The 12,624-nt window shown below is 36.6% G+C and overlaps 1 protein-coding gene across 23 annotated transcripts in view; it reads left to right on the top strand.

The window, feature by feature from the left end:
• The window catches only part of ptprk (protein tyrosine phosphatase receptor type K), a 105,542-nt gene extending 97,253 nt beyond the window's left edge, over positions 1-8,289 (top strand). For 12 of the 23 annotated variants that reach the window (XM_041975354.1, XM_041975353.1, XM_041975352.1 and 9 more), the window contains 10 exons: positions 114-230; positions 680-834; positions 960-1,095; positions 1,741-1,890; positions 2,197-2,370; positions 3,825-3,956; positions 4,770-4,895; positions 4,988-5,151; positions 5,419-5,554; positions 5,663-8,289. In XM_041975354.1, the coding sequence (XP_041831288.1) occupies positions 114-230; positions 680-834; positions 960-1,095; positions 1,741-1,890; positions 2,197-2,370; positions 3,825-3,956; positions 4,770-4,895; positions 4,988-5,151; positions 5,419-5,554; positions 5,663-5,716 (1,344 nt within the window). In that variant the 3' untranslated portion in view covers positions 5,717-8,289. Of the gene's footprint in view, positions 1-113; positions 231-679; positions 835-959; positions 1,096-1,740; positions 1,891-2,196; positions 2,371-3,134; positions 3,153-3,824; positions 3,957-4,769; positions 4,896-4,987; positions 5,152-5,418; positions 5,555-5,662 lie in introns of all 23 variants that reach the window. The other 11 variants (XM_041975346.1, XM_041975337.1, XM_041975338.1 and 8 more) reach the window with 2 other exon arrangements.
• Positions 8,290-12,624: the final 4,335 nt, after the last annotated feature.

Genomic DNA, 12,624 nt, shown 5'->3' with positions numbered 1-12,624 from the left:
TTATATATATACTGGATGGACAGATGGACAGACAGACAGATAAATAGATAGGCAATACACTTGATTCAAATCTTTAATAATTTTTTGATGGTGTGGACTGTTTTGTTTACCAGGTTAAATGTTATAAGTATTGGCCAGATGATGCTGAGGTGTATGGTGACTTCAAGGTGACGTTTGTGGAGGTTGAACCTCTAGCTGAATATGTGGTTCGCACATTTACTCTGGAAAGGGTGAGTGATATTTTATTTACCCTTAAAAATCGTTTTTTAGTTATTTGTTCATATTTATTGAAACTCTCTATTGTACATTGAGCAATATTTTAAACGATTTACAACTGAGAAGCCCTTTAAAAATGTGATTCTTTTGAGTGTTTGCGTAAATGTGTATTAGCATCTTTTGTTGGGGGTGGGGGGATAATTTTAAAAACATCAAAATAATTTTAAACATGTTTCCCATGAGACTTGAAAGTGCAAAGCATGTAAATATTACTTCCGGTCTGGTAAGGAAATTGTAATACAGCTGGTCTTATACATTTCTGAACCCCCTAACCACAAATGTACTGTACAAGTTAAAATGTGGTTGTTGCTGCATCTTTTTGTTGCTTCAACCTTTGAGTGGAAGTGGGACTTTGACATGTTTGATGAGGTTTTACTAAGCTATGTTCTTTATCTTTTACTAGCGTGGTTTCAACGAAGTGCGGGAAGTTAAGCAGTTCCACTTCACAGGGTGGCCCGATCACGGAGTCCCATACCACGCTACTGGACTACTATCCTTCATACGCAGAGTTAAAATCTCCAATCCACCCTCTGCTGGACCAATTGTCGTCCACTGCAGGTGCATATCTTTACACACTATACAAGATTTAGATTTATGTTTGAACTTAACATACATAGTCAACATATATAGTCACAAAATAATACTGATCTATTAAACTTATGGTTTCGTCCTCCACTCTGCAGTGCTGGGGCGGGACGCACAGGATGTTTCATAGTCATTGACATCATGTTGGACATGGCAGAGAGAGAGGGCGTGGTTGACATCTACAACTGTGTGAAGGCTCTTCGCTCAAGGAGGATCAACATGGTACAGACTGAGGTGACTGCATCAACCATCCTCCATCTGCATCTTCATCTTAGAATAGACAAACTAAATATTATTTTCAGACTCAGTCATCAGCACGATGCTGGCTGAGGTGACTATATTATGTGTAGTTATCTATCATCCATTCATTCATCCATGAAAACATCAGCTTCACCTCCCTTGTTCTGTAAAAATCAAATGAGACTAACAGTCAGAAATATCATCTCCCATTGCTTGCTTTGAACTCATTTAACAGGCAAATTATATATATTATTTATAGGAATGAAAAACATGACATTACCATCATGGATTTTACTTATCTTAGTAAATGCACACCTCCTGTAACATCCATCCCACAAATCACACTTAGGCCATTCAGCACAGCAGCTAGCCGTCTGTTTTTATACAATTCAAGCTTCTTTTTGTTGCTTGAAACATCCAGAGAAACCAAGTGTACAGACTCACTCAGAGGTGAAGTAAACCATCATCCCATCTCATCTACGCCTCCATCCCTCATGAGTCCTTGTAGCGTCGGCACACTTTCATTTCAGATGTTTGTGTTATCTGTGAGACAACTTATGTTTCATTTTATGCAAGAACTTTATCAAAGAGTGACAGATGTGTATATGTTGTTACATGGGTGCTTTAAATCATATACAGGAGCAGTATATATTCATCCATGATGCCATACTAGAGGCATGTCTGTGTGGAGAAACAGCCATTCCAGTGTGTGAGTTCAAAGCAGCTTTTTATGAACTGATCCGCATCGACTCCCAGACCAACTCGTCCCATCTGAAGGATGAGTTCCAGGTAACTTTGTTGTTTTATTCCTTAAATGACACTCACTCAAAATACACCTTTTTAACTAATGTGGACTTTTTTTTAAGTTTTTTTTTTTAGATTTAATGTTTGTCTTTTTTTTTACTTGTTTATTGAAAACAAAATTTGAAATTATGTTCATTATTGCTCTTCTTGCAAACAAAACTCCACAGCAAGTGTTTAATGGCAGCAGATTTGGTGTTCATGAGTATCACTTGCAGATATTGTTGAATGTTTGGTGAGATTTTCTTATGTCAACAAGGTGATATAATGTTACATGTTTCTCTCTGTGTCCAGACATTAAACTCAGTGACTCCCCAGCCTCAGCCAGAAGATTGCAGCATTGCTTTGTTGCCTAGAAACCAAGACAAGAACCGCTTTATGGACGGCCTTCCTCCTGACAGATGCCTGCCCTTCCTCATTACAATAGATGGAGAAAGCAGCAATTATATCAATGCTGCTTTGATGGATGTAAGTCAGTTGCAAGTTAAGAGCTCCTAAAGTAAGGTTGTGTTATTTTCAACACATCAAGCAAACACAGTTTGGGACATTTATTTATTCAAAGAATGCATTTTAAATGTTTTTAGACCAGCAGATGTGTTGTTTTTAACACAATTTAAACACATGTGAACCAACTGATATAAAACACAAATATGAAGTCTGTTGTCCCAAACTGCATATTTGTTGAAAATGATACATGCTTTAAAGAAAGTGGAGAATTGATGTCAAATATAAACATTTGCACATATTTAATACAGAAAACACTGGCACACAGATACTCCCCTCCCTGTTTGTGTGATGCTGTGTTTGTGGTTTTAGCAGCAGAAGGCTAGAGACAAATCCAGGTTCTGAAAAGACCACTAGCTTCTCTGGCCTCCACCCAAACATTGATTGCATTGGCGACACTTGACACAACCTCAGCGTGTTGCCCATGTACCATGAGTTGAAAAAGAAAGTAATTGAGTAGATAAGATAATGATATATGGTTATCTTCAGTCAGAAGTAGAAGTTGGTGTTTTTGAGAAGTTCTGTTAAAATAATCATTACAAAGTAAGGGGTGGGTTGTAGGTAAGTGAATAGTTTAATAGATGTTTGAAAGTGTAGCATAAACATGTTGTTCAAAGAAAGCTTTTCTCCAACAAGCTAATGGAGGACAAAGTATTATAGTTGCTGTAAAGTTTTAGGAGTTTATATTCGAAGTTTAGTCACTTACCTCTGGCCTCTCTCTAACCAAGCTGTCAGAAGAGTTCCAGGTAACGGGGTTTTACTTTAAATCTCCAATACTGGATTTGTTTCATGGCTTCAGTGTTGTTCTGCCACCAGTTTCATGTTTACCAATCCCAGACCAGACCCTGACACTAGATTCTCATTGTGGTTACAATGCCTCACTAAAGTCATTCACACCTCTTCTTCATATAGCTGGCTGCACATTGTCATTCGCAACAAGCTGGGATCAGTTCACATTCAGTTCAGTCAGTTCATCATGTAAAATATATATATTATTTATACATTCTCTTTAACAGTTGGCTTTAGATGTGTTTTATATGATCTTTGTAGACATATTTCCTGGACTAACAGAACACAAAGTTAATTGACCCCATGAAATGTAGATGAAATATTTTGGTGCATTTTTATGTACGTGCATGCTCTCGTCCCTCACAGTTAAGACTCACTGCATGATCATCTAAACATCACCTCCTAGTATGCTTGCTTTCTCATACTCCCCCACACACTGTGCCATGCTGCTGTTTGTGTTTCAACATGTGTGTGTCTGTGTGTGTGTGTATGTGTGTGTGTGTAGATGAGAACGACCAAGTGCAAGAGACAAAAATAAAGATATTCTACTAAATGTTTACTAATACTGCTGTGACTCCTCCTTTTGAATAGGAAAGCCTCTCATCAGTTTTGTTGTCTCCTCTCTGCAGAGCTACAGACAGCCCGCTGCATTCATTGTTACCCAGCATCCTTTGCCCAGCACTGTCAAAGACTTCTGGCGTCTAGTTTACGACTATGGATGTACCAGTTTGGTGATGCTGAATGAGATTGACCTGGCTCAGGTAAGTCCCTTTATTAATGCATCATAATTTGTTTCTTAATTTTCTCGAAGCTTCTAATAGACTTATTATGTTGCAACGTCACCAGTACTGCTGCGATCTTGCTGTCCTGCAAGAAATCTCTCTGGGAGACACCAGCAGCAGCACTACTGAAGGAGTTGTTTTCTAATAGGCAGTGCTGTTCTCAGAATTTGTTACCCAGATTTTAACTATGAGTGTGCAGTGCTAAAAGAAAAATAATGAAGGCATTCTGTCACCTCTTTTCTTCTCTGGGGATTATTTTACATGCACAGAACTGTGCAGAAATCTGGAGCCAATCATTTCTGTAAATTTTAGTTTCCCATGTTTTCTGATGAACTTTCAGTTTTTCTTTCACTTTTCTATAAATCACTGAAGCATAAAAAAGCACATAAACAAGTAATAAACCATTATTGTGTTTACACATAACTTAGCAAAGAAACAATGCACTATGGCCTTTTCTTTCTTTATGAAACATCTGTGGCATGCTCTGCCACAAAAAACACAGAAACAAACTGCACCAACTCTGATTAACCCCACTATTCAAACAGATCCCTTTAAAGTGTTGGCTGACCTATGACTTTACTTCACCCATCCCTTCCTCAGGGTCAGCCTCTTCTGAGATCAATAGTATTCTATTAAAATTCTGTTAAAACATACACCACTGCTGGCAGGTTAAAAATATCATTGGGAACTTGTATCTTAATTCCTTTAAATTGTACATACTCTTATTTTTGCCCTGTTTGTTGATGTAGTTATCCATCAGCCATGTGGTAAATACAATTTTTTTTTACTCAGGGTTGTCCTCAGTATTGGCCAGAGGAGGGCATGCTGCGTTACGGCCCAGTCCAGGTGGAATGTATGTCCTGCTCGATGGACTGCGATGTTATCAGTAGACTCTTCAGAGTTTGCAACCTCACCAGGGTTAGTTCACTGGTTCATACACCCATCCATGTTATTGCTGCCAGCACTTTTACATGCTTCCTACTACAGTGAAAGTTTTTTCAATCTTACAGCCTCAGGAAGGCTACCTGATGGTTCGTCAGTTCCAGTATCTTGGGTGGGCAGGGCATAGAGAAATCCCCGCCTCCAAACGCTCCTTCCTCAAGTTGATACTTCAGGTTGACCAGTGGCAGCGCGAGGGAGAGGAGGGAGAAGGAAGAACAATTGTGCACTGCCTGTGAGTCCACAGCACTTTAAAACAGTCTGCTTTATTAGATCATTTTCGTAAAAGTGCCTGAATCTAAATAAAGAGGAAAAAGATCAAATAAATACATTTTCGGTCCAGTTACCTTGGCAGTGCTTGTTTTAAGTCTAAAAAATTGTTAGTGACCTGTTTTATTTCTTTCAGAATTTCTTTTGTCTGATGACATTTGGAATTTACTGGCTTATTTTTCCACCTTCAAAACATCAGATAAAATAATTCTGTCATTGTGATTGTTTGTAGAAATGGAGGCGGACGAAGTGGAGTATTCTGTGCCAGCAGCATTGTGTGTGAGATGGCCAAGAGACAGAGTGTGGTCGATGTTTTCCACGCCGTGAAGACCTTAAGGAACAGCAAGCCCAACATGGTGGATACTCCAGTAAGTTATACACAATTTTTGATGAAGCTGATACAAGCAGGGGTAAAGCTAATCACGTGTGACCACGCAGATATGTTAATTGTATGTTTGTGTCTGTTATGTCTACAGGAACAGTATCGTTTCTGCTACGACCTGTCACTGGAGTTCATTGAGTCATCATAAGCAAAGGATAGAAGAGGAAAGGGAAATTAAGAAGAGCCAGAGAACACATGTTAACTTCTTGATGTATTTGATCCTTTGCTTTTGCTTGGTCCTAATGCCCCTTTGCGCTGGCTGTTCTGTAGCATCCACTCTGTGTCTGAACAAAGGCACAAGAAAAATCAGCTCCTTGTATAATGTTACGACAGTTATCAGGAAGTGATGGTGAAGATGACTGCAGCAGAGGAGGCAATGTTGCTCCTTTTACTCCTTTATGCTTATTGTACAGCTTTTTGAGTGCCAGTGGGCCCCTGTATGTTTTGGGCCCCAACCTAATGTTAAGCCTGTCACCACAGCCCCCTCCCATGGACTCGATGCTTCATGCTCTCTCGGCTGCAGTACTCAGTGTGCACTCTAGATGTCGCCCTTCTCCTTGTAAGCTGCAACCACAGCTTTTGATAAACTGCACATTAAGTTTTCAGTGGCCCCACATTCCTTCTTTCATGCTATTTTTTGTCTAAACTAAGAGTGCTGGGTGTCTCATTGTGGTGATGTTTAAATATTTGCAGCCAGTACTTTTGTACCAGAAAAAAAAAATCTAAAGTTACAACCCAGCCAAACTGTGGATTATTCTGTTTGTACTTCTTTCAGCTTCATGTTCATTTTCTGGTCATATTTTGGGCTTCATTATATACTATCATGTGAGTACTTTATAGTAATTTTCAGCCCATTTAATGTTCACACCAAGCTGGTTACTGTTAGATGAAGAAAATTACCTTTGTGTCAATAATAGCTTATTATCATTACAAGTTTACACATTTATTTTTGTTTGTTTTGTAGCGTCATGTATTGATCTGCTGGATAGAAGTTCTGAAGTATTCTTTGTGCCCCAAATTTTAAAATGGAACAATTATCATTAAAATCCTGTATGTTTCAGGGCTGGGCCCAATTTTATTAATAAAGAAAACAGCAAATTGCAGTTTCCATTTCGGGCTTCAATGGAATTGGAAGTGAACTGCTCCCAGACTTCATTTGTTCTGTGCACTGGTGGCCAACACTTTTTGTTTTGATATTATTATTTTGGAGCTAATGTTTAATCATAAGCCAAAGACTTTGTGTAAATATGTCTATATAAGATAAAGCACATTGTTTGTATTTATTGTTTGTTTACTTGCATTGCTTGTAAGAACAATCATTTTTCATTCCATGTTTACCACCAGCGTTTCTTAAACTGTGTTTTGGGACACAAAATGGGCTGTTTCCTCTGGAGTCATGAGTGTATTAGTATGATTTAATGAGCCCATTAAGGTTCCCAAGGTTAAAGATTATGTCTGCTCAATTTGGGTCCATGAAGAAAAGTTTAAGAAGCCCTGACTGAAGCTGTATATTGAAGCTTTAGAAGTAGTTTTTCAGTATTTAGGTGAAATCCAGTAGTATTGTATTTGTTTCACTTAATGAATCTCTTTGATGTTACTGTGTTTTTTTTTTTTTTTTGTTTTTTTTTGTTTTTTTTTGTGTGTGTAAAAGCCCACTGCTCTGTTCCTGGTCAGTGCAGAGTATTTTGGATAATAGCCGCTCTCCCTCTTAACGTCTTAGCAGGGATAAGCTGTTTATCTTCATCCTCATATCCTGTTCACCATTATCCCTGAATACACACTGACAGAGTGATGCAAACAGGATTATTGAGTAAAACATGCAAGAACTGTGATACAGATACATTTACTGTGCCTAATCATTAAATTTCCTTGTTGGAACAAGCATTTTAACAGCATCTTTGATCGCAACCAGGGCTTAGTTGAATGCTTTCTCCTGGACGATCAATGCTTTGAATACCTTGAACCATCATTAATTGTGTTTAATTTATCTGAATGCTTCTTTGTGAGGCTTTAAAAGCTTATCAGATACCAGATGTTTCTGTCTGTGCTCAAACTGATTCAGACAAAAAGGAAAAAAAAACATTATTGTAAATAAAACTTAAGATGTTCCAGTAACTTGGAGCAGCTCATGAGGATGATATTGTAAGTAGTTCTTTAAAGGGCTCTATTGTTGAACAAACAGTAGAGATTTAGATAATGGATGAAATGTCAGAACATTAGTTCTGTTGTAGATAAAGCTGTTCTCCTTGTGGATTCGACTTATTAACAGATGGTGTTTAAAAGACATAATTTTCACTGATTGTAGATGTTTATTCTGTTGGTGAAACATCAACTTTGAGTATTATCTCTTCAGATTTCTGCTCTGACCTGAAGAAGGGAAAGAAAATTCAGAGGCCTATATTAATCCAGTCATACCTTAACTCCAATGATGAGGTGCATTTTTAGTTGAAAAAAAGGGATGACCTTCTTACAAGAGAGTTGCAAGAAAGTAAACACAGTATGTAAACCTTCTTAACACATTTAAGGGAAAACTAAGTAACAAACTTGCCCATATTTCCCTAATGAAAAAAGTGAAGTTGTGGCCCTAAAGAGCAGCAAATAAAGCTGCTTTCTAGATGAGAGGCCAGTCTGAGTATAGAGTTATTATTCATGGTTCATGATTATTCTTGTCTGTAATGTTTGGCTTCTTTGCTGTAATAAAGACCACTTCTTTAACTAGAATTTTTGGGTTTACATTTTTTTTAGGATTCACAAAAGGATCTTATCTCATATTTTATGTAAACTTTTGCATCATAAGTTGAATGTAGAGCCTTTGGGAAGGTGTGCGGACCAGGTGGCCATGTTAACCACTTAATTATATGTGTGACAATAAGCCAGCATCATGCACAAGTCCAGTACCCTGAAAATAAGCAAAGCATCACACATGAAACTGGGAGTCAATATACATGATAATAAACAGTATACCAATTAGCTTTTCTTTTAGATTCATAGTATATTACAAGAAAAAAAAGGTCTCATAGAGAATTTTTTAAAATACTTCTTGATGCATTTGCATTACTGGGCCACCCTCCTGGTAATGTGCATATAGAGGAAGAAAATAATTGTTATACATCAGTGTTTTCTTTAAAAACTTTAATTTGCATAATTATTTACAACAGATGGTTAGCAGTACTTAGAAGAGGCAAAATATTCTAAATCACTTTGATAAAGCAGGGGATCAAAATTATGCAATGATAAAAAAAAAAAAAGAAAAACTTGAAACCATTTTAAAAAGGAAAAAAAGTTTAATTTAAAAAGAAAATTGAATGAATTTATAGATAAATGTGGAAATGAAATATTCAGATTAAAGTAATCTTACAAACACAAACTGTAGAGTGCTGTAATATTGTCCAGCAATGAAACACTAATTAGTACATTCATTTTCACTATCCTGCATGCTATCTGAAGATCTTATAAAATAATGCTGACAAAAGAACAGTAAACAACAGAAACATGGTCAAGAGCAGAAAATAGTTCCACTTAAATTAGGCATATAATATATATTTATATATGTATATTTCTGTACAAATACTGAATATTTGGCATTATATTTATCCTCATTATTGATATATTTAACAATTTCAAAATATTTTTTAAGCTAACCACAAACCTTTATATATGCTAACAATTTTTTTTTCTCATGTAACTTCCCAAAACCCAGAAGAGACCTTTTAGTTTTTTTCTACCCACGGCCACAAAGCAAAACACTTCTCCACCAAAGGCAAACAAACAGTGTGACTGCTCTCTCTCCTCATAAAACAATGAAAAAAAGCAAACAATAAAACATATAAAATTGTGGATATAACGATAAAAAAGGAGTATGTTCAGAGTTGGATCAAATACAAGTTGTTATATGAGGCAGTGCCTACAGGTCACATTTACTCAAGCCCATTTCCACAGACGGGCTCTCAGGTAATAAGGAAAGAAAAAGTAATAAAATGAATTGATATAACACAACATAGAACAAAATTTAACTTGTTGACCTCAATTATGCAAAAAAAAAAAAAAAAAAAAAGTTTTATTTAACACGACACCATCAAAACTTCAGCCTGTTTAAAAAAATAGTTTGACATTCCTGCTGAGAGCTGATGATTAACCACTCACGGTGTGAGAGGCTAAATATGAAACAGCTACTGGATCTTAGCTACACATAAAGACTTGAAGTTAGAAAAACATTTAGTCAATCAGTTGGCAACAATTTCTTGCAAGCACTTTTAATGTAACGTTAATGTTATATCTTTTTGTTTGTTCCATTCTGTCTAGTTTGTTGTTAAGCTAACTATTGCATGGCTTTAGCTTATCACTCAGCTGTACTGGGGAAAATGATAATCATGTCAGTCTAAGAAACGTGCCAGCAAATAATTTACTAAAAAGTGTTTAAAAAGAAAGAAATACAAACTGGATCTAACATTTTTATTAGCCAGTTTTTCATCGTTTACAGTGTTCATGCTAAGCCAAGCTAACCATCCTCTGGTTATAGCTGCATAACAACCAGTTTGTCTAAGCAGGAGAGAGAAAAAATAGTCCCTCTATTGTCAAACTATTTTTAAGTAGTTAAAAAACCATACCAACATCCCTCATAATCAAAACATCTGTATGTTTAAAACTAATCCTTAATGATTAAATTATTGCTTGAAGGGCAGACAAACTCACACAGAAGTTGATGTGAGCATTCATTCAAATGTTCATCTTATAACAACAGGCTCCAACATCATGAAATGAAAAATTTATGAGAAGAGAGAGCAAACAATAGAAAGACATCTTTGCAGTGCAACTGTATCGGAAAACAGGAGAAAAAACTTTCCATGAGATTGGAAAAGTGTCACAATATCCTCAAGATCAAGAGACAAAACTCAAGGGACTGTCTTGAGGATATACCATGACACTGCTGTGTCTGTGTGCATTTGATGCTTTTTGTGTGTGCGGGATTGTCCTAATCAACAACAGAAATAAAACAAACATACAAACAAACTAAAAAATTATGACAGGTACATGGAGAGAAAGTGGTTGATTCAGCACCTATACAGACCTCTGGGAGGCTTATCTTCAGCACAACTATTAAATAATGAAAAATATGGTGTTGCAAATAGAAAGGTAATCCTAGCAAAGGAACTGTAATATCACATCCATGTGAATCATTTTTAAAATTAGCTGAAAGTTATAGTTTCCCCTTTACACTGTTAGTCTTAAACCAGAACAAAGTAAATCCTGGTGGATGAGCTGTATCGCAGTTTGATGACAGTGACAGCATGTGTTTTTGCTTCTGAAGTGTTCAGCATGATGAACATGGTGCTTTACAGTGTTCTCTTGCAAAAAAAGGTGATCTGCACTGGGGCCTGCAACTTCTGCTGCCCCGGAGAAGTACTGCTGCATAGTACACAGGCATGACAAAGTGTTTCCTGTGGAGCTCACAACTACTCCGACTTAACCATGTTCACTAAAACACTTCACCGTGAGGTAAATAGCTGTAGGCAAGCCTGTCTATCTTTGTATTAAAACACTATTGCACTTTTTGGCTGGTCAAGTTTTGTCAGTCTCCAGAGTCTGTAGATGCCAAAATGGCAAAAAACATCAGGAGAATACAATATCACAACTAGAAGGGAAAAATACAGATAAAGACTTTTTAATATATGAATAGCTGAGATGGTTGGGATGTCACGTTGTCAGTGTCAACTCTTAATATATTTAACAGAGATCTTTGTTGTGATTAATTATGAATCATAGCAGAGTGACTTTATGGTCTGAACCAAATATTTAAAATAAAAATATAGATATATATATACCAGGAAATACTTATTTTATATCCTCTAGACTGTATTGTGCTGAAGTTTATTACAGTAGGACATTTGAAGTAGTCAAATATAAATGTAAATTCACTTTAAACTCTGCAGTCCAACCCAGTGTCCAGCCCTTAATGAAGTTACAAACTTGCACTCTAAAAGGTGTTGCAGTCCGTTCACATACCTCAACCCAAAACATTCACTCAGTCCTATGAGAATCAAACTGTAAGGCACCTGAGGATTTGTCATGTACATAGTTGCCAAACTCCTAAGCCCCTCATAGCATGGTGAGTAGAATGACAGACATAAAAAAAGTATACTTAGAGATTCAGCGATGGTAGTATGAAAATGGTACCATGACGATAAAACAGCCCTGCATGATACCACAAAAACACATTGTGGAATTGATTGCGTATCTAACATTTCTATTACTGTACAATTGTTCATCACTTCCTGCACAGTGCCCTGTGATTCTTGAGGACATATTTTAGTCACTTTATTGTAACTTTACTAGCACACTTGCTTTTAAGGTGGCACATAATAATTTGGCCAAGTAGGAGAGGTCATTTATGGGGTTTATGTACCAACTAATTGACAAATAACTGTTGTTTAGTGGATTTAGCCCCGTGAGTGGTGAGTAAAAGTGATTCAAATGACATGCAAGTAAAGTCCTAGTCACATGAGTTGGAACTTGTAGGTACAAAAAGCTCAGTTTAATTTAATCTAAAATAAATTTGTATGCATTTTTGGAAAGCCTGGACTTTTAATAATGAAAACCAAATCATCAGCATTACACATGATGGAGTCACAGTTTGCAGTCTGTGGGAAGTATACTCGATCTGACTTTGACTTCAGTCAGGTGGAAGAGCAGTTCGATAGCTAAAGTAGCCACCAGCTATTGTTAAGATAAGCTGTTGTCAGCCCCTCTGAGAATAAAGGTTTAGGGCAAAACTGTGGGAGGAACCAGTGAAATAAATGAGGACTTCCCTGAAGCTTATAACCACATTTTATAAACTTAAAATTGTAAGTTTATAAAACTATCATGTCTAGCTAGAAAGATTTCTCCCTCTATAAAAATGAAAAAAGATGAAATAAAGTAAAGTCCAGACTGTAAATCTAGAAACACTACAATGGGTCACCCTTTACAACCAATTCCAAATAATTGGAAAAATGAGGCATCATCTGAGTCTTTCTCACTTTCACATGATTAAATAATGAAACAGAAAACTAAAATAAT

The sequence above is a fragment of the Melanotaenia boesemani genome, chromosome 22, assembly GCF_017639745.1.
Source record: "Melanotaenia boesemani isolate fMelBoe1 chromosome 22, fMelBoe1.pri, whole genome shotgun sequence".
NCBI lineage: Eukaryota > Metazoa > Chordata > Actinopteri > Atheriniformes > Melanotaeniidae > Melanotaenia > Melanotaenia boesemani.
Note: the sequence above shows the minus strand (reverse complement) of the source record. Positions and strands in the feature narration are given on the sequence as shown.